A 23,255-nucleotide genomic window follows, 5' to 3' on the forward strand; every position below is an offset into this window, starting at 1 on the left:
TAAATTAGATGTAGTCATTTTTATAGTGAGCATTTGGTCAAGGTTTTCATAATCATATTTAATAAGTATACTGAATGTGAAACTTACCGTTATTTATCTAACTCACTCTATAACTTTGTTATCTGGTTGCCAGTGTGCTTTTTCTTTCATTCTTTATACAATTATTGATATTATTAATTTAACTCCTTTTTTCTTATTTTGCGATAGTCATATTCTGGTAGAAGTCTCCTTCTTCACTTTTGTACTTTCGGCACTTTGCACCCAACACTTTATGACATTTATGTATTCATATTGTATAATGTGCATTTCCATGTAATTTCCATTATTTATTATTTTATTTTTATTGTCTAGAAGGTCTAAGGTTTATGGTATAATTTAATATATTTGGTTGGGATTTAGTTACTCCACTTATACATTTTTGCACCCATTTCTTCATGACCCTTATGCTCTTATGCTATTGCATTGCAGCATGTGCTTACCTACATAACATTATTATTTTATTCACATTTATTACTTAATACAGTGGGGAAAAGTATTTAGTCAGTCAACAATTGTGCAAGACCTATCACTTAAAAAGATGAGAGAGGCCTGTAATTGAAATCATAGGTAGACCACAACTATGATAGTCAAAATGAGAAAACAAATCCAGAAAATCTCCTTGCATGATTTGGCAAGATTTATTTTGCAAATTATGGTGGAAAATAAGTATTTGGTCATTAACAAAAGTTCATTTCAATATTTTGTTATATATCCTTTGTTGGCAATGACAGAGGTCAATGGATTCTGTAAGTCTTCACAAGGTTGGCACACACTGTTGTTGGTATGTTGGCCCATTCCTCCATGCAGATCTCCTCTAGAGCAGTGATGCTTTGGGCCTGTCACTGGGCAACATGGACTTTCAACTCCCTGCAAAACGTATTCTATGGCGTTGAGATCTGGAGACTGGCTTGGCAACTCTAAGACCTTCTTGTGCTTCTAATGAAGCCTCTCCTTCGTTGCCCTGGCAGAGTGCTTGGGATAATTATCAGCTTGAAAGACCCATCCACATTTCATCTTCAATGCCCTTTCTGATGGAAGGAGGTTTGCACTCAAAATCTCACAATACATGGTCTCATTCATGCTATCATGTAGACAAATCAGTTGTACTGGTCCCTTTGCAGAGAAACAGCCCCAAAGCATGATGTTGCCACCTCAATGCTTCACAGTAAGTATGGTTTTCTTTGGATGCATCTCAGCATTTTGTCGCCTCCAAACACGATGAGTTTTGTTTCTACCAAAAAGTTCTTCTTTGGTTTCTTGAGACCATATGACATTCTCCCAATACTCTTCTGGATAATCCAAATGCTCTGTAACAAACTTCAGATGGGCCTGGGCATGTACTGGCTTAAGCAGGTTGACACGTCTGGCACTGCAGGATCTGAGTCCCTGGCGGCGTAGTGTGTTACTGATGGTAGCCTTTTTTAATGGTGGTTACAGCTCTATGCAGGCCATTCACTAGGTCCCCCATGTGATTCTGGGATTTTTGCTCTCTGTTGTTGTGATCATTTTGACCCCATCAGTGTTCTTGTATGTCTTTCATTTTCTTATTATTTCTCCCACAGTTGGCTTCATCACACCAAGCTACTTGCCTATTGCAGATTCAGTCTTCCCAGCCTGGTGCAGGGCTGCAATTTTGTTTCTGGTGTCCTTCAACAGCTCTTTGGTTTTCACTGTCATGGGGTCCTTCTCCAGTATCACACAATCAACAGAGCAAGAGAAGAGTGAACAATCCCAAGTCCTTTATTTAGGCAAAAATGCGAAATCCATATGCAATCCATCAAACAGAGGATAAGATAGTCCAGAACCATAATGCAGTTCAGTAGCAGGATACAAGCCCTGGGAAATGATAGTCCAACAATCCAGCAGACAGAGGATAACATAGTCCATATACTTTTATTTCTCTCTGAGTTGCTGTGATCACATCATATTTCAACACAGGATCTGAGATTGTGTCTCATCTCCCTTATATTTTAAAAGTCCATCTCCTCATTCACAGGTCAGGGGGTAGGATTGCAGGGGCTCATTGTTTCAACAAGCTAGTTCAATATGTAATTAGCATATTAGCAAACAACATTATTCAATGACCCTGTGGAGAGATAACCGTACAGTACTGTGGGGGGCTGATATCAGATGGCAACAACAGCCATTCATCAATTAGCAATTAACTCATCCTACAAGAGAATGTCATGATAAACAGTAATATATTAATACAAAAAAATTATCCCGACATACCATAACCCACCATCACATCCTATCCCCCTCTTAATAAGTGAGCACACCATGAGGTGTACACAGATCTCAGGCCTGCTCACTTTAGTCCACATTGCTATACTGTTTACAGTTCCTTGTACAGTGGCAGGGGTTGCAATAATTATGAGCACTTGTTGTCCTTCCATAAATTGCCGGGTCCTGGCTTTACGGTCATACCAGGTTTTTTGACTGGACTCGGCCATTCGCTGATGTTCATTGGTCAAGTTAGCTAGCTGGACGAGACGGTCTCTGAACTCTAGAACGTAGGTAATGATGGGCGTTCCAATGTCTATGATATCTCCCTCCAATTGTTCTTTCAGATGAGTGAAAGGCCCATTGACCTTCTGGCCAAACAGTTTGCTTCCCGGTGAGGTCTGGATGTTGTGGTGCTTGAAGGGCCTGTAGTTAGGTAACTGCTCCCACAAAATTACACTGTAAATCTCCAATGTCAGCGATAGTCAGGAATGCCCCCGTGTCTCTAAATCCCGACACTTTTTATCTATCAATTAAGACATCCTGCAGGTGTTGTTGCCATTGCTCTCTATTTCTGAGGGACAAAGGCAGGAGTCCATACACTCCAGGAGGGGTATCTATGGTGCCCAGGTCAGTGGTCCACTAGGGTGGGGGTGGTGCTAACTCTTCCTCAGGTAGGATGGAGTGCACAAGATGCACTGGATGAGGTGGGGCTGAGTAGAGCTCCCTCTGAATCCTTGAGGGACAGCTGGATTGCAAATGCCCAGGTTGCCCACATCCATAACATCTCCTCTTAGTGATACCCCCAGATCATGGTCAGAACTGTTGGGACCCAGGTTTGAGAAGCGTGACTGTCACTGGCCTGAGGCTGGGTGGAGGGGCAGATATAATATCAGGGGCCGAGGGTGCGGGTACAGGCTGTGGTTTATTGTCCAGAAGCCTCCTCCATTGCGGTCAGATAGTAGGGGCCTCATCGGCCAGGGCTGCAGCTCTGTCCACAGTGCACGGCATGTGCTCCTGGACCCATTCCCATAATTCTACAGGGCACTTGGCAAAAAATTGTTCTATAAGGAACACCTGTATAACATCTTCCACAATAAAGGCGTTTTATGCTTCCAGCCATCTACGACACGCCTGGAACATCTTATGCGCATACATCCTAAATGACCCCCCGTTGTGCATGAGAGATCTCGGAACTGGGCCCTATGTGAGTCTGAGGTGATAATATGGTAATCCAGGACAGTCCACTTTACAATATTATAATCCCGATTCCGCTGGGAGTCAATGTTTTGGTAAGCCTCCGATGCGCTTCCGGTCAGGAGTCCCACTTACAGTATAAATGCATCCAGCACATTGCTGCTCAAAGTCCTTGAAGAACCCCTCCACATCTCCGGAAGCCTCATCAACTGGCTTAAAGTCTGTGCGGGTGATCTCTATAGGCTCCCACATCATGGGGTTTGCACTTTACATTGCATTACTCCCTCTTTCGATCTCCATTGCTTCTTGTCTCCGCTGTGCTCGGCGAGCAGCCTCCTCCTTATACTCCTGAGAGACGCCTGGGCTCAGAACTGCCATCTCTTCTTCGTACCACACCACCCACTGGCTTTTTGGGGTGGGGGTCCTTGTCTCCTGGGTTTGTCCTTCAGACATATGGGAGTAGGTGGTCTGGCTAGCATCCACCAGTAGATCAAAAAAAGGGAACCAGTCACACCCAAAATCGAAGATGAGCTAAGCACACCACCATCAGAGGCTTATCTACAGCATTACAGAATGCTGTAGATAAACCCCCTGATGTATCCTGAAAGATGAGAAAAAGAGGTTAGATTATACTCACCTGGGGTGGTGGTCCAATCCGATGGGCTTCGCGGTCCATTCCAGGGCCTCCCATCTTCTTACGATGACGTCCTCTTCTTGTCTTCATGCTGCGGATATGGCGCAGGCGTACCTTGTCTGCCTTGTTGAGGGCAGAGCAAAGTACTGCAGTGTACAGGCGCAGGGAAAGGTCACAGAGGCCCCACGCCTGCGCACTGGAGTACATTGCTCTGACCGCAACAGGGCAGACAAAGTACGCCTGCGCCAGAGCCGCAGCGTGAAGACAAGAAGAGGACATCATCTTATGAAGGTAGGAGGCCCCGGACCGGACTGCAATGCCCATTGGACCGGACGGCAATGGTAACGCCCCTGGGTGAGTATAATGTAACCTCTTTTTCTCATCTTTCAGGATACATCGGGAGCTTATCTACAGCATTACAGAATGCTGTAGATAAGCCCCTGATGCCGATGAGCTTAGCTCGTCTTCGATTTTGGGGGTGAAAGGTTCCCTTTAAGGCCTCTTTAGTCAGTCCCTGGTAGTTAAGGCCCAGGTCTCTGGCTCTCTCCTGTAAACTGGATACAGTCAAATTTCTGTACTCACTCTGTGTGTGGTTCTCCATTTGGTTACGCTCTGGTGATCCCACTGCTTGCCACCAGTTGTCATGGGGTCCTTCTCTGGTATCACACAATCAACAGACCAAAAGAAGAGTGAACAATCCTAAGTCTTTTATTTAGCCAAAAATACGAAAGGTCCATATACAATCCATTACACAGAGGATAAGATAGTCCAGAACTAGAATGCAGTTCAGTAACAGGATAAAAGCCCTAGGAAGTTATAGTCCAACAATCCAGCAGACAGAGGATAGCATAGTCCATAAACTTTTCTTTCTCTCTGAGGTGCTGTGATCACATCATAGTTCCACACAGGATCTGAGAACGTGTCTCACCTCCCTGAAATTGACAGGTCGGGGGAGGTCGCAGGGGCTCATTGTTTCAACAAGCTAGTTCAATATGGCATTAGCATATTAGCAAACAGCATTATACACTGACCCTGTGGAGATATAACCCTGCTGAAACTTAACTTTTTCACTGTTGGAGATATAACCCTACAGTACTGTGGGGGGCTGATATCAGATGGCAACAACAGCCATTCATCAATTAGCAAATAACTCATCCTACAAGAGAACACCATGAAAAACAGTAAAATGTTGATACAAATAAAATGATCCCCACATACCATAGCCCACCATCACATTCACCATAGCGGAGTTTGGAGTGTGACTGTTTGAGGTTGTGGACAGGTGTCTTTTATACTGATAAAATGTTCAAACAGGTGCCATTACTATAGGTAATGAGTGGAGGACAGAGGAGCATCATAAAGAAGAAATTACAGGTCAGTGAGAGACAGAAATCTTGCTTGTTTTTAGGTGACCAAATACTTACTTTCAACCATAATTTGAAAAATAAATCTTGCCAAATCAGACAAGGTGATTTTCTGGATTTGTTTTCTCAATTTTGATTCTCATAGTTGTGGTCTACCTAAGATGTCAATTACATGCCTCTCTCATATTTTTAAGTGGTAGAACTTGCACAATTGGTCACTGACTAAATAATTTTTCCCCTCTGTAGCTCTAAGAAGTATGGCTGGCAGGGAGGCAGCGTCATCCCTAGAAAATCGCTGCTCTGCTACTAATGCTCCAAATAAAAGATGACTGGAAAGACGTAAATAGGGTCTTATCTGGGTAAAATGCACAAAACAATTGTCTAATGGTGCTCACCTGGTCGTGTTGTGTGCACACAACCATTGATAACACTTGGGCTGCTGCAGGCCCACGAAAAGTTGAAAGTGCAGGGTATGGAGAAGCGAATGGGTGTCCTGAAGAAGAAGTCTGTATACTTTGAAACACATTGAAAAATAAACGACTTACAGTTGGATTGGCATTCTTCATCTTTTCCACATGTCAGCATAGAATTAACCCATTCGCTTCTCCATTACTTGCTATTACTTCGGACTCCTGGTGGTGGCTATTACTATTGTTAGGGTCATGGTGCTGCAGCCCTTACACAGCTGACAGTGCTGTACTGTTCAACTTGGCAACTAACATCTAACCACACCTGCATGAGAACTGCGGATTGATGATGTGCCAAGTGTCTGACCCCCAACATTCTGGGATTGATGATGTGGGAAATCAGGATCCATTTTGGTTTCTCAGTCCCCATTTTATGCTCTAAATCTATCATGTAGCAAGTTTACACAGAACCCCCCCGCCCGCCCTTACATATTCCAAGTGCCTGAGAAACTGAATAAAACCAGACACCTAGAAACATCTACGTCTAAATCCCACAAAACAGTTGCTTGCTTCTTTTTGGCATGAAGCTCTTTTTGTGTGGGGTGTATATAACCCTAGAGTGCATGGACACTGTGTGGATGACGCATGACACTTCATCCACAGAAAGCGGTGCAGGAAGATGGCGATTGCGAGAAGAGAGGAGGTGCCGGATCAGGACGAGAGATGCTCATAGGACCAGACCACCTGGTAGGTGAGTATAATAAAAGGCTTTTTTCTTGTCTTGCAGGTCGAATTGGCCTATTGATTCTCTCAGCTCGTTCATCACAACATTGCTAATCTGGCCTAAGGATAGATATTTAATATAAAAGTTATGGCACAACTGTTTAATTATTAATACCAAGAATCTATACTCACTTTTCCATTGTATTCACCCTAGAGAATTCAAAATGTATAGAAGTAATATAGATCACTGGGATTACATTTTATCTGCTTTCTCTCCTTGTGGGTGTTGTATACAATACTTTATCCAGAAGGTGTCATGTTTAAACACCCTCTTTTCATGATGCACTCACTAGACAGAAGTACTGTACTTCTCAGCAAACTGGGATTGTCATTTACTGTAAGCAGTAGAGGGCAAGTGTGCTTATCGGAGGAGCAGAAGACTTTGAAGACATGCATTTTGCAATAAAATCTCAGCAGTGAGATGCACATTCCTTTACTTTACATAAAATGTTTAAATTCCCATGAAAAATAGAGCAAAAACGCAGCTATAATTTGTCATGCTGCTGCAGTGCAGTATAGCGCAACCTCCACCAGGGGGAGCTTGAGAGGGAAGTGAGACTGCACACACAGAGCAGCAGCACAGACGCCACCAAGCAACGAGAGAGTGGTCAGACAAGCCGAGTAAAAAAAAAGTTAGAAGCAGAAGTACCAATAGTAGCAGCAGTATAGTGGTCAAGAACAGGGGGTTCAGCAACGGTCAGAAGCGGATAAGACAAGAAGGCAGAAGCGAGTCCGAATACGAACCAAGCAAAAAACCAGAGAATAAAGCCAATAAACAGGGAAACACTGGGAAAAGGGTAGACAGAGGGAGTCAACAGACAGGGGGCAAGTCAGGGATCACAGCAGGACAGATCAAGAGCTACCAGAGTCAAGTTCACACGCCAAAGGAAGAACTGTAACTGACACCGCCAGCAGGATGCATCGGAGCTAAATAGCACACCTGAACCCAGAATGAGGCAGAGCAAAGTTAACCCTTGTCATGATCCACCCGGAAAAAGGGCAGACAGGAATAAACCCTGGAACGGATCATGACATAATTGGAAAACAATAGAATAATTTAAGCCTGGATGGGTTCATATTTAAGAGAAAAACTACTTACGTGCATATTCGTAACCAGTCTTCATCCTTTTATATAGGCGATATCTCCACTCCCAGGATTTAAGCAGCTTCTCTCTATCTGTGCTGTCTACTCCCAATCCTTCATTTTGTATTTTTACAGACAATTCACTCATCCTCATCTGGGCTTCTTCTACTAAAGAATTCAGGTGCATGGATCTGGATTCCAGGCTAACAACTGTAAAAACAACCAAGGGACAGAAATTTTATATTCTTCCGTTAACATACGTGTCCTCGCAAAACTAGCTAGACATTTATCTAAAACACAGTCAAAGCCTTTACATAAACCTTCTAGAGATACAGCGGCAGGAACAGCAACAAAAAACTAACCGATATTTCTAAAATTACAACAGTTTTGCAAAAAAAAGGCAAAATTTCCTGACGTCAGAGTAGTAAAAGATGGTTCAGCAAGTCATATAAAGTGGTTGTCCAATCAGAAAAAAGCACTTTCAAAATGCAGCTCCATGGGGTATAGCTGAACAAATGGGTACCACCCTTGACTACAGCTGTCTATGCCAGGTGACGCCACCACCAGCTAGACATTGTTATGTAGTCACATGAAGTATTCATGTGGCAGCTATTCAGATGAATGTCCATCCATTTTATAAAAAGATATCTTGAATTCGCCAGAGCATGACTTAAAGAAGCACTCTTCCCATCAAATTTTTTCTCCACTTAATATACTGCAATCATGATATTATATAGGACTGTGTACTTACAATTGCTCATTTTGCCTTTCTACCCAACTAATTCTTCTCTTATCTCTCCTCTATGTAGAAACAAGAAATCTCTTTTCCCTGCTTTTATCATTCTCCTCTTCAATTCCTGACCGAACTGCTCCCTCCTCCCCCTACCAGGGAATTTTGCAGTGACTAGTGAGTTATTCAGGGAAAAAAAGAAGGATTAGAAAGATTTAACTAGTCAGATTTTATTCATGTGATGTCATAGACTTAATGAAAAAGAGAAGAATTAACTTTAGAGAAAAGCAAAATGAGCAATTGTATGCACAGTACAGAGTGCCGTATAATATGATGAATGTAATATATTAATACCATACTCATTTTGATTGGAACGCTTCTTTAAACATTATATACAGCATATATATATATATATATATATATATATATATATATATATATATATATATATATGTATATATATCTATGTTCTGTAGATTATAAGTACACTGTGCAATGTCACTGATAAGTGAACATCTCTTTAATAAAGCTGTAATATTTCAGTACTTATGTACTATAGATATTAAAATGTAAATGAGAAACATGTAATCTAGGTGTATAGGAAGGAAAACAATTATTTAAATGCTCGGTCATCTTTTAATGATAGGTTTCCTTTAAAGGAAACATGTCATCAGATTCATGCTGCCCCTACCACTGGCACGAATGAAACACTGGCTGTGCAATTTCAGTCAGGAATGTTTTACTCTAAGATAATGTGACTTTTCAAAGTAAACATGTTTTAAAATGCCAGCCATGTGTATAGGATGAGTAGTCCAAGGCAGGTCCCTGATTGGATTCTCGACCACCCAATTCCTTTTGATGGGCAGGCCCTTCACTCTGTACAGACATAGTGAGAGATCCATCTAGATCGGGGTGATGAGAATCTGGCTTGGCTAGACTTGCCTTACACCAATCATCAGAGATACATAGTTCCTGGCTGACATTTACAATTAGTCTCTCTCTGAAATCCTCTGCAATCTCACAGCCAGTGTTTGATTCATGCTGCCTGTCGTTTTGGCAAAGTGAATCTAATGACATGCTCCATTTCAGTATAGAAGGGAAGCTAACTTTTTCACATGATATAAATTTGTTAGTTAGGGAAGGGGGCCCTCAAAATATTCCTTGAACTGGAACCCTAAATATCCCTGTCTCAGTACTATTGATGGTATAGAGGCCCGAGTCTTCGACCTACACATTCTCATGTTGATCCCTGGTCTATCCCCTCCCCCACCCCAAGACACAAGACAAAACAGGGATAACATAAACCCTTTCACATACAAAAGCACACACCAACAATAGGGAGGAGGATAGGGACAGGGAGGAATAAACTAAATGGAAACCAGGGACCAGAAGATAAACACACACTTACAACAGAACACTTCTAACAACTACTTCTCTTCAAAACACTTAGCTTAATGACACCGCAGAGGAAGATGAATCTCCAAAAGTAACAACAAATTCCTATTCAGCAAAGTAAGGAAGCAGAGGTGTCACTGGCAGAGAGGGTCTGGCCAGCTTTAATAGGAAAGCTAACAACCAGATCGGGAGCAGCTGAAATGGAACTGCATGTTTCTGACCAACATAGAAAGGGTTGTTAACCTTTTCAGCACCAAAGGAAAACAAATTCAATTAATATGGGATCCAAATACAGAGGCTAAATGGAAAATCTGCGATTTACAATACACAGTGAACTTCTACCCCCAGATCTCCCAGGTTGGCGTGACACACTCGTAACATTTGTATTTATTTTGCTACGAATTGTTAACTATGCACTTAGATAAAAAAAAAATACAAATTATTTTCAAAGTTAAATTCTATTGACAGCTAAAGCACACAAGTTATTTTTTTTTTACTATGAGGATCAATAGAGACTGGACAACTAATGCCTAAAATGTGTCCTTTCTTTTAATAGATCATTTAATTCCTGTTTGTAATTTGGGATAATTATTTTAACCCCTTCACCCCTGGAGCTTTTTTCGTTTTTTCGTTTTCATTTTTCGCTCTTCTCCTTCCCAGAACCATAACTTTTTTATTTTTCATCAATATGGCCATGTGAGGGCTTATTTTTTGCGGGATGGATACGCCATTTAGCGATCAGGTTAATCCTTTGTTTTTTTTTATAGATTGGGCGATTCTGAATGCGGCAATACCAAGTATGTGTAGGTTTGATTTTTTTTATTGTTTTATTTTGATTGGGACCAAAGGGGGTGTTAGGGACTGGCGGAACGCACCAAGAATCAGATGTTATGGTATTAGGTGCGTTCGCAGTCCGAGGTCCACCGTGCAGGTAAAAGACCCTGCTGCTAGTAAGACGGACTATATGGCGGTACTAAGTATACACACATGGGTTAGCTTCACCCTGCGTGAAGGAAGCGATCCTGTTGCGTCACAGGACCGCAGTACCGCACATAAAGCGCGAGCAAGAAGTCAGCGGACTCAACCCCTACACAGGATTGAAGTCCGATTAGACACTTGCTGGCACAACACCGCAACTGGGTGTGTCAGAGGAACATAAATAATTATATTAAGGCACAAGAATGCGTGCGGTGCCGCACTGACGGACGCCACTAACCACCCAGGCTTGGGTCAGGAAAGCGCAGAGCAAGCGCACAGCGCCGTACTGGCAGACACAGCAACTGGTAGCTGTAATGTGTGTTTCGTGCTGTTGGATAAGTCGGACGCTAGATAGCAAACATACACCTTCCGCGAACAGACATTCAATAGGGAGGGTTATTTAAAGAGCGACTTTCACTCACAACACACACACATATTTACAAGACAATACTAGCGCATGGCCGTGCGGTCATGTGCAGTTTATATAGCTGCAGCACAGGAAACAGCTACAGAAGTTTTGCTCTTTCAGGACCTGCCAAAAGGACCAATGGGATATGTGCTGCAGTACCTGAGCATGTGACCCTCGATCTCCAACAGGAGATCCTGCCCTGGGCATGCTCAGACAGAGAAAAGTAGGACTTAGATCCAGAAACGTCCACTCGCCGCTGCCCAGCACTGGCTTCAATGGCAGAAGCAGGAAAAGCAGCAGTAACTCTTCGCACAGAGTCAGACTGAGCGAGACGCTGGGATCGACGTCCCTGCTGAGCAGACTCCACTGCGGCTGGATAAGAATGGGAAACCGCAGCGGAGACGGATCAAGATTCCCCCTGTGCAGCAGAGGAAACTCGACTCCTAACAGGGGGTGATTTGAACTTTTATATTTTTTTTATTTTTTTTACGTTTTTAAACACTTTTTTTTTATTTTTGCATGCTTCAATAGCCTCCATAGGAGGCTAGAAGCATGCACTACATGATCGGCTCTGCTACATAGAGGTGAAGCACAGATCACCTCTATGTAGCAGAAATGCAGGTGTGATTTGAACGCCGACCACAGGGTGGCGCTCAAAGCAATCAGCCATCAACAACCATAGAGGTTTCAAGGAGACCTCTGGTTGTTATGGCAATGCACCGATGACCCCCGATCATGTGACGGGGTCAGCGGTGCGAGCATTTCCGGCCGCGTGGCTGGGAGCGCTAGGTAAATGCCGCTGTCAGCTTTTGATGGTAGCATTTAACTAGTTAATGGGCGCAGGCGGATCGCGATTCTGCTCACGCTCATTGCGTGCACATGTCAGCTGTACAAAACAGCTGACATGTCCCGGCTTTGAGGTGGGCTCACCGCCGGAGCCCACCTCAAAGCAGGGGATCTGCCAGATAATGTACTATTCCGTCAGCTGGCAGAAAGGGGTTACAGAAAATACAATGCAAACATTTTGCAAATATAGTCACAAAAGTGTTTTCAATTCACAGAGTCTATAAAAGAAAAATTGCATTCATCTCTAACATCAGAATATATATTACTATAGGTGGAAGCCTGTATTCTGCTTATAAATAAATTTGGCATTATTAAAATACCCCCACTGCTAATAATTATCATATTAATCCCACTAATAAAAGTGTAGGATCCCTAAAATGAATATTTGCTTGAAATTATTCACACTGATTAAGTAATTCAAAATAATTTTCTTTTAACTTCAACTTTGGACAGTCCTTTTGTTAAGCTTAAATAAAATGAAGAAAAAGAAAAAAGTAATAAAGTTTTTCCGTTCGAATAATGCTTTGAAATCAGATATTAATAGTATAAATAAATTATTGACATCGTATTTCCAACGTCAAATGGAGATCAATGCATGGCTACATAATATTGAAACAAGATGCTGAAAAGCAAGTTTTTATGGTTCGACTGCACAAATTACTTCTGGCTGTGAATTAGTCTGGATTGACTGCCAAATCTTTCATATAAAGTTTATGATACAGAGCCAATGGAAGGTTTGATGCTTGATGATCCAGAACAAGCATTTCATTGTCTACAGACTTTGAAGATAACTAGACATGGGTGGTAAAATCTCAAGCTTAATCCCATAGCTACAATTTAAGGCCAAGGAAGTCAGCCATGTATAGCATGAGATGATAACTCTGCAGTCAATAAATAGAATAATTGATATTGTCAATGTAGAGAAATGACTGCTAGTAAGAAGAGGTTGGTCATCTTTTCCTACTTAGCTGTCTTGATGACCTATCAATTAAAATTAGACATAGAGTGAGCATAATAAAAAATCCCAAGACAATAGTGGGCATTTTTTCCTTAATGTAGACATTTTTGCAATAAATTTAAGGTAAACACCCCTAAATTGCTATTTTGCATTTTTACCTCTTCCCAGAGTTGGCTTCGGGTGTATGTGGCCTTTGAGCTTTGGGTCTCAAAATTAACAGCATGTTTTCTTAGACTCATCTCTCATTAAATTTACTGGTAACAGACATATGACCAAATCTGATTGGTGCTGACAATGGCCTTGCCCCTGCAGTAAAATATTCCAAAATGTGACTGCCCTGACTGTGAAGTGCCATCACATATAAAGAGTATAGAAAAATATATGGTTTGTGACATAAAAAAGTACCTGGTCCATTTGTAGCGCCCTAATATATACAGTCCTAAACATAAATGAGTACAGCCCATTTGAAAAGTTAGCGTTTCATTAATATCTTACTGAACACTAATACAATTTCCAAGATTTTGACAAGACTGAGTTCCATAGAATATTTTTTTTAACCCATAGCATGAAAGTAAGGTTAATAATGTAATTTTTTCATTAGAAAATGTTCAGATTTAATTAAATTAAATGATGCAAAACTGAATATACCAGCGTAAAAAAATACTACATCTAGTACTTTGTATGACCTCCAGAATTTTTAAGTACGGCACCTTTTAGGCAAGGAATGAACAATTTGGTGACATCTACCTATTTCCATTGGTGTTTCAGTTGGTTTCAAATCAAAAGGCATACTAGCTCACTAAATCATCCTCAACCTATTCTTCTTCAAAAATGCAACATGTCTATTTTAGGTCATTCTCATGATTAAAAGTGCATGTCTACTAAGGGCATGAAGTGATGGTAACATCTTCTCTTTCAATATAGACCAGTACATATGTGAATTTATGATACCATCAATGAAATGTAGCTCCCCGACACCAGCAACAGCCCCACATATGGACACTGTCACCATTATGTTTCACTATAGGGTAACACAGATTTTCAATTGGTTTCCGGACTGGGCTCAGGCTAGGCCATTCAAAAACAATAATCTTCTTCTGGCTAAGCCATTCTTTGTTTATTTGGAGGTATGCCTAAGATTGTTATCATGCTGAAAGAGGAAATTCCTCTTCATCTTCAACTTTTTCACAGAGGACTGAAGGTTTTGATGCAACATTGACTGATATTTTGAACTGTTCATAATGGCCTCTACCTTGACTGAAGCCTCAGTTCCAGATGCCGAAAAACAGCACCAAAGCATAATGCTGCCTCTATCATGATTCACATTTCTGTGTGGTGTTATTTTAGTGATGCAAACTGTTTTCTCTAAACCTATGCTTTGAAATTATGGCCAAAAAGTTCAACCTTGGGCTCATCAGATGATAATATGCCATGCATGTAAGTTTATCTTTGTAAAAAAAAGGCTTCCATCTTGCCAACCTACCCCAAAGGTAAACAACCCGTACTTAACAGAACTTTCTGCAGCTCCTTCAATATTGCTCTATGCCTCTTGGCAGCCTCTTGGACCATTTTTCTTCTTGTCATTTCATCAATTTTTGAGGGACGTTCAGTTCTCGGCAATGTCACTGTTGTGCCAAATTTAAGCCACTTCTTCATAACTTCTTTCAGTGTTCCATGGTATGTCTAGTGACTTGGAAAAATGTTTGTACTTCCCTCATGACAGATAACTTTGTACAGATTATGAATGACATTAAGGCAATGTTCTTATGATAAGTGTTTGGTGAGTTTTTGATGTTGCAGATTTTATTACCACATCTGCACTTTCTCAGTAAATTAAGTTACTTGAGTTTTTTCGAGTGGGTTTTTTACATGTTTTTATCACGTTTTTAAGCTGCATTTTTTGTTTTTTTGATGGTATGTTTTAAACAAAACTGCCTTATTTTTAATATTTCCTGGTATTTGACAAAACTTTATTGATACAGCAATGAGAGGTTTACATGGTGTTGTTGACGCATTTTCGCACCTAAAGCGCATAAGCGTTTTTCACTCGTGGATTTTCTACATTCAGTACAAGTCAGTTAACATATAGAAATCCCATCCACTCTGCTGGAACTGTAGGATTCTTTGGATTTGAAGCAGTGAAAATACCCAGTGTCAGAAAACTCATCAAAAACTTAAAAGTGGAAAAAGTTCAGAATTAATTCTCATTTTGTGTATATTACAAAAACCTGGCATTTTAAAGGGTTGTGTAGACTTTTTAGATCCACTGTAGGTATATTAAAAACTAGCTGAAGAGCCCGGCGTTGCCTGGGCATAGTAAATATCTGTGGTTAGTTATAGCACCTCACTTCTCTTATTTTCCCATCACGCCTCTCATTTTCCCAATCACATCTTTCATTTTCCCCCTCACATCTCTCATTTTCTCCCTCACACCTTTCATTTTCTCCCTCACTCCTCTCATTCCCCCCAACACTTGTCATTTCAACCTCACATCTGTCATTTTCTGATCACTCCACTATTTTTCCTCACTCCTCTCATTTTGCACTCACAACTTTTCATTTTCACCTCACACCTCTCATTTTCACCTCATCACCTCAGTATATACATGTTTGTCATCTCCCTTATATATAGTATACATCTGTATGTCATCTCCTGTATATAGTATATACCTGTATGTCATCTCCCCTGTATATAGTATTTACCTGCTGTGTGTCATCTCCCCTATATATAGTATATACCTGAATGTCATCTCCTTCTATATATAGTATATACCTGTATGTCATTTCCTCCTGTATTTATTATATACCTGTGTGTCATCTCCCCTGTATATAGTATATATCTGTGTGTCATCTCCTTCTGTATATAGTATATACCTGCATGTCATCTTCTATATATAGCATATACCTGTATGTCATCTCCTCCTGTATATAGTATATACCTGTGTGTCATCTCCCCTGTATATAGTATATATCTGTGTGTCATCTCCTCCTGTATATAGTATATACCTGCATGTCATCTTCTATATATAGCATATACTTGTATGTCATCTCCTCCTGTATATAGTATATACCTGTATGTCATCTCCTCCTGTATATATATGTACCTGTATGTCATCTCCTCCACTATATAGTATATACCTGTGTGTCATCTCTCCTGTATATAGTATATATCTGTGTGTCATCTCCCCTGTATATAGTATATACCTGTGTGTCATCTCCTCCTGTATTAGACCTCGTTCACACGTTATTTGCTCAGTATTTTTACCTCAGTATTTGTAAGCTAAATTGGCAGCCTGATATATCCCCAGCCAACAGGAAGCCCTCCCCCTGGCAGTATATATTAGCTCACACATACACATAATAGACAGGTCATGTGACTGACAGCTGCCTTATTTCCTATATGGTACATTTGTTGTAGTTTGTCTACTTATTAATCAGATTTTTATTTTTGAAGGATAATACCAGACTTGTGTGTGTTTTAGGGCGAGTTTTGTTTGTCAAGTTGTGTGTGTTGAGTTGCGTGTGACGACATGCATGTAGCGACTTTTGTGAGATGAGTTTTGTGTGGCCACATGCGTGTAGCAACTTTTTTTGTGTCGAGTTGCATGTGACAGGTTAGTGTAGCAAGTTGTCTGCAGCAAGTTTTGCGCATGGCGAGTTTTGCGCGTGGTGAGTTTTATGTGTGGTGCCTTTTGAGTATGTGCAAGTTTTGTGTGAGGCAACTTTTGCATGTGTTGCAACTTTTGTGCATGTGGCAAATTTTCCACGTGTGCAAGTTTTGCGTGTGGCGAGTTTTCCATGAGGTGAGTTTTGCACTTGTGGCGAGTTTTGCAATTGCCTAGTTTTTGCATGTGGCGAGTTCTGCGCGTGGCGAGTTTTGAGTGGCGACTTTTGTGTTTCGACTTTTATGTGGCGAGGTTGGTGTATTTGTGGTGAAATGTGTGCTGAGGGTAATATGTGTTCAAGCATGTGGTAGTGTGTGGCGCATTTTGTGTGTGTTCATATCCCCGTGTGTGGTGAGTATCCCATGTCGGGGCCCCACCTTAGCAACTGTACGGTATATACTCTTTGGCGCCATCGCTCTCATTCTTTAAGTCCCCCTTGTTCACATCTGGCAGCTGTCAATTTGCCTCCTACACTTTTCCTTTCATTTTTCCCCATTATGTAGATAGGGGCAAAATTGTTTGGTGAATTAGAAAGCGCGGGGTTAAAATTTCACCTCACAACATAGCCTATGACACTCTCGGGGTCCAGACGTGTGACTGTGCAAAATTTGATGGCTGTAGCTGCGACGCCTCCAACACTTTTCCTTTCACTTTTTCCCCCATTATGTAGATAGGGGCAAAATTGTTTGGTGAATTGGAACGCGCGGGGTTAAAATTTCACCTTACAACATAGCCTATGATGCTCTCAGGGTCCAGACGTGTGACTGTGCAAAATTTTATGGCTGTAGCTGCGACGCCTCCAACACTTTTCCTTTCACTTTTTTCCCCATTATGTAGATAGGGGCAAAATTGTTTGGTGAATTGGAACCCACGGGGTTAAAATTTCGCCTCACAACATAGCCTATGACGCTCTCGGGGTCCAGACGTGTGACTGTGCAAAATTTTGTGACCGTAGCTGCGACGGTGCAGATGCCAATCCCGGACATACACACATACACACACACATTCAGCTTTATATATTAGACTAGCTGAAGAGCCCGGCGTTGCCTGGGCATAGTAAATATCTGTGGTTAGTTATAGCACGTCACTTCTCTTATTTTCCCATCACGCCTCTCATTTTCCCAATCACATCTTTCATTTTCCCCCTCATATCTCTCATTTTCTCCCTTACACCTCTCATTTTCTCCCTCACTCCTCTCATTCCCCCCTAACACTTGTCATTTCAACCTCACATCTGTCATTTTCTGATCACTCCACTATTTTTCCTCACTCCTCTCATTTTGCACTCACACCTTTTCATTTTCACCTCACACCTCTCATTTTCACCTCATCACCTCAGTATATACATGTTTGTCATCTCCCTTATATATAGTATACATCTGTATGTCATCTCCTGTATATAGTATATTTCTGTATGTCATCTCCCCTGTATATAGTATATACCTGCTGTGTGTCATCTCCCCTATATATAGTATATACCTGAATGTCATCTCCTTCTATATATAGTATATACCTGTATGTCATCTCCTCCTGTATATAGTATATACCTGTGTGTCATCTCCCCTGTATATAGTATATATCTGAGTGTCATCTCCTCCTGCATATAGTATATACCTGCATGTCATCTTCTATATATAGCATATACCTGTATGTCATCTCCTCCTGTATATAGTATATACCTGTGTGTCATCTCCCCTGTATACAGTATATATCTGAGTGTCATCTCCTCCTGCATATAGTATATACCTGCATGTCATCTTCTATATATAGCATATACCTGTATGTCATCTCCTCCTGTATATAGTATATACCTGTAGGTCATCTCCTCCTGTATATATATGTACCTATATGTCATCTCCTCCTCTATATAGTATATACCTGTGTGTCATCTCTCCTGTATATAGTATATATCTGTGTGTCATCTCCCCTGTATATAGTATATACCTGTGTGTCATCTCCTCCTGTATTAGACCTCGTTCACACGTTATTTGCTCAGTATTTTTACCTCAGTATTTGTAAGCTAAATTGGCAGCCTGATAAATCCCCAGCCAACAGGAAGCCCTCCCCCTGGCAGTATATATTAGCTCACACATACACATAATAGACAGGTCATGTGACTGACAGCTACCGTATTTCCTACATGGTGCAATTGTTGTAGTTTGTCTGCTTATTAATCAGATTTTTATTTTTGAAGGATAATACCAGACTTGTGTGTGTTTTAGGGCGAGTTTCGTTTGTCAAGTTGTGTGTGTTGAGTTGCGTGTGGCGACATGCATGTAGCGACTTTTGTGAGATGAGTTTTGTGTAGTAACATGCGTGTAGCAACTTTTTGTGTGTCGAGTTACATGTGACAGGTTAGTGTAGCAAGTTGTGTGCAGCAAGTTTTGCGCATGGCAAGTTTTGCGCGTTGCGAGTATTATGTGTGGTGCCTTTTGAGTATGTGCAAGTTTTGTGTGAGGCAACTTTTGCATGTTTTGCAACTTTTGTGCATGTGGCAATTTTTCCGCGTGTGCAAGTTTTGCATGTGGCGAGTTTTTCATGAGGAGAATTTTGCACTTGTGGCGAGTTTTGCAAGAGCCTAGTTTTTGCATGTGGCGAGTTCTGCGCGTGGCGAGTTTTGAGTGGCGACTTTTGTGTTTTGACTTTTATGTGGCGAGGTTGGTGTATTTGTGGTGAAATGTGTGCTGAGGGTAATATGTGTTCAAGCACGTGGTAGTGTGTGGCGCATTTTGTGTGTGTTCATATCCCCGTGTGTGATGAGTATCCCATGTCGAGGCCCCACGTTAGCAACTGTACGGTATATACTCTTTGGCGCCATCGCTCTCATTCTTTAAGTCCCCCTTGTTCACATCTGGCAGCTGTCAATTTGCCTCCTACACTTTTCCTTTCATTTTTTCCCATTATGTAGATAGGGGCAAAATTGTTTGGTGAATTGGAAAGCACGGGGTTAAAATTTCACCTCACAACATAGCCTATGACGCTCTCGGGGTCCAGACGTGTGACTGTGCAAAATTTTGTTGCTGTAGCTGCGACGCTTCCAACACTTTTCCTTTCACTTTTTCCCCATTATGTAGATAGGGGCAAAATTGTTTGGTGAATTGGAACGCGCGGGGTTAAAATTTCACCTCACAACGAAGCCTATGACGCTCTCAGGGTCCCGACGTGTGACTGTGCAAAATTTTGTTTCTGTAGCTGCGACGCCTCCAACACTTTTCCTTTCACTTTTTTCCCTATTATGTAGATAGGGGCAAAATTGTTTGGTGAATTGGAAAGCGCGGGGTTAATATTTCACCTCACAACATAGCCTATGACGCTCTCGGGGTCCAGACTTGTGACTGTGCAAAATTTTGTTGCTGTAGCTGCGACTAGTGTTGAGCGATACCGTCCGATACTTGAAAGTATCGGTATCGGATAATATCGGCCGATACTAGAAAAATATCGGATATCGCCGATACCGATATCCGATACCAATACATGTCAATGGGACATCAAGTATCGGAAGGTATTCTCATGGTTCCCAGGGTCTGAAGGAGAGGAAACTCTCCTTCAGGCCCTGGGATCCATAGGGAGGTGTAAAATAAAGAATAAAAATAAAAAATATTGATATATTTACCTCTCCGGCGGCCCCTGAACTCAGCGCGGGTAAACGGCAGGCTTCGTTGTTCAAAATCAGCGCTTTTAGGACCTGAGAAACACGTCCCGGCTTCTGATTGGTCGCGGGCCGCCCATGTGACCGCCACGCGACCAATCACAAGCCGCGACGTCACCGCAAGCTATTAGCGCGCTCATTTTTGAAAAATGAGCGCGTTAATGACTTTCAAAGACGTAGCGGCTTGTGATTGGTCGCGGCCACGCGACCAATCACAAGCCGCGACGTCACCGCAAGCTATTAACGCGCTCATTTTTAAAAATGAGCGCGTTAATGGCTTTCAAAGACGTAGCGGGTTGTGATTGGTCGCGGCCGCGACCAATCACAAGCCGCGACGTCACCGCAAGCTATTGACGCGCTCATTTTTAAAAATGAGCGCGTTAATGGCTTTGAAAGACATAGCGGCTTGTGATTGGTCTCGTGGCAGCGACCACTCACAAGCCGCGACGTCACCGCAAGCTATTGACGCGCTCATTTTTAAAAATGAGCGCGTTAATGGCTTTGAAAGACATAGCGGCTTGTGATTGGTCGCGTGGCCGCGACCAATCACAAGCCGCTACGTCTTTGAAAGTCATTAACGCGCTCATTTTTCAAAAATGAGCGTGCTAATAGCTTGCGGTGACGTCGCGGCTTGTGATTGGTCGCGTGGCGGTCACATGGGCGGCCCGCGACCAATCAGAAGCTGGGACGTGTTTCTCAGGTCCTAAAAGAGCTGATTTTGAACAACGAAGCCTGCCGGTTACCCGCAGACTCACCAGGGGCCGCCGGAGAGGTAAATATATCAATATTTTTTATTTTAATTCTTTATTTTACACATCTCTATGTATCCGATACCGATACCCGATACCACAAAAGTATCGGATCTCGGTATCGGAATTCCGATACCGCAAGTATCGGCCGATACCCGATACTTGCGGTATCGGAATGCTCAACACTAGCTGCGACGCTTCCAACACTTTTCCTTTCACTTTTTTCCCCATTATGTAGATAGGGGCAAAATTGTTTGGTGAATTGGAACGCGCGGGGTTAAAATTTCGCCTCACAATATAGCCTATGACGCTCTCAGGGTCCCGACGTGTGACTGTGCAAAATTTTGTGGCTGTAGCTGCGACGGTGCAAATGCCAATCCCGGACATACACACATACACACACACACACACATTCAGCTTTATATAGTAGATATACAAATGGCTTATACCCATCGTAAAGGATAAAAAATAGGTTTTGTACAAGGTAGTAACAATTTTACTTGATTTATATATTGTATCATTTCTAAATAGATAAAAACATGACCCAGATAAGGGGGGCACGCCATGATCATTCATAGAGTAGAGTAAAATCAGGATTGTGATAATGTCAATATTTGGCAGGAATTAATTTCAAGTTAGTATTCAGTCATGCCAGATACTGTGAAGATGTAAGATCTGATAAGTGGTAGTGATGAGCGAGTATACTCATTGCTCAGGTTTTCCCGATCACGCTCGGGCGGTCTCCGAGTATTTGTTAGTGTTCGGGGATTTAGTTTTCATCTCCTCAGCTGAATGATTTACAGCTATTAGCCAGGTTGAGTACATGTGGGGGTTGCCTGGTTGCTAGGGAATTCCCACATGTAATCAAACTGTCTAACAGTCGCAAATCATCCAGGGAGGAAAACTAAATCTCGGAGCAGTCATAAATACTCGGAAACCACCCGAGAGTGCTCGGAAAAACCTGAGCAACGAGTACCCTCGCTCTTCACTAATAAGTGGTCCTACACTGGATTTCCCCCAAGAAAATATATTGTAAAGTTAATAAATACCCAGTGTGATTACATGACTGTGGCAGACAATGCTGTAGAAAGTGATCTTGGATAGTTGGAATGAAATGAAAAGTAAATGACACAAAAGTATTTCCTTTTTTTCAGAAAATCTATTGCCGCTTATTGTATCATTTATGACGAATTGATAATAAGCAATTAATCTTGATAGACTGGTTAGATAATGGTGAGTTCTGTGCATAACTCTCATTACTGAGGCAGCACAGAGTACGTATTTTATAGGTTTTTTCAGTCACTTTGTTGAGTTAATCTGACATACACTTTAAGCAGTGCAAGAAAGCAAAAAACAGACTTCAGAAGGATAACATTAAAAGTGAGACGGCAGATTATTATTTACATGCACTTTGGAACATCTCACTCAGCAGCCTCCATTGATGAAGTCTGAGGTTATTCACAACGGGTAACGTTTGGACAAGGCACATACGTGCTCTCAAAACATAGAAAATGATGGCAGACGAGATCCATATCCCACAGATGCATTTTTCACCTGTCTAAATGCTGTCGTAATGTTATAAAACATAATATAGCGCTGTAATATAATATACATACCATACATTACTATGGTAATAGAAGATAAAGTCTGCACCCAAGCAATGTCTAAGGAAGACAAATGTTCAAAGATATATATTTTTTTGGTAGATTAAACCCTCTTATTAGAGAAGTTGGGAAATATGACTGCTTCTTTTTGCCAGTTGATGTCGAAGATGCCAATTTATTTTGGAAAGATTTACTCAAAAAGACTGAAAGAATGGTCTGATATAAATCCGTCCGAAAAAAAATGTTAAAAGACAGTTATTATGGTCTGAGGTCTCACATTCCCCCAAAGTTAATAAACAGATGGCTGAAAAAAGGGGGTTTAAGAATAATAAAAACCATTGCTACCAGTTCGAGGCCCTCACTTATCCTTGATGCCTTGCAGTAGTATCAAAACAAGTGAGTTGTAGGCCTAGGACAGGTAAGAATAAGCTTGCTTTTTAGACCCTTCTCAACCTTATGAAGAATTTAAACTGTTGTTAAGCTGCATTTGTGCAAATCAAATCTCTCAACAATTCTGATATTAGTAAAATTAGTAGAAATTT

General features: G+C 41.5%; 1 protein-coding gene across 1 annotated transcript in view; it reads right to left on the reverse strand.

Annotated features, from left to right (window-relative positions):
- The window catches only part of ANKFN1 (ankyrin repeat and fibronectin type III domain containing 1), a 935,619-nt gene that overhangs the window by 717,158 nt on the left and 195,206 nt on the right, over positions 1-23,255 (reverse strand). The window contains exon 3 of the mRNA XM_069752446.1: positions 7,747-7,941. Coding sequence (XP_069608547.1) covers positions 7,747-7,941 — 195 coding nt within the window. The remainder of the gene's footprint in view (positions 1-7,746; positions 7,942-23,255) is intronic.

The sequence above is a fragment of the Ranitomeya imitator genome, chromosome 2 (assembly GCF_032444005.1).
Source record: "Ranitomeya imitator isolate aRanImi1 chromosome 2, aRanImi1.pri, whole genome shotgun sequence".
Taxonomy (NCBI): domain Eukaryota; kingdom Metazoa; phylum Chordata; class Amphibia; order Anura; family Dendrobatidae; genus Ranitomeya; species Ranitomeya imitator.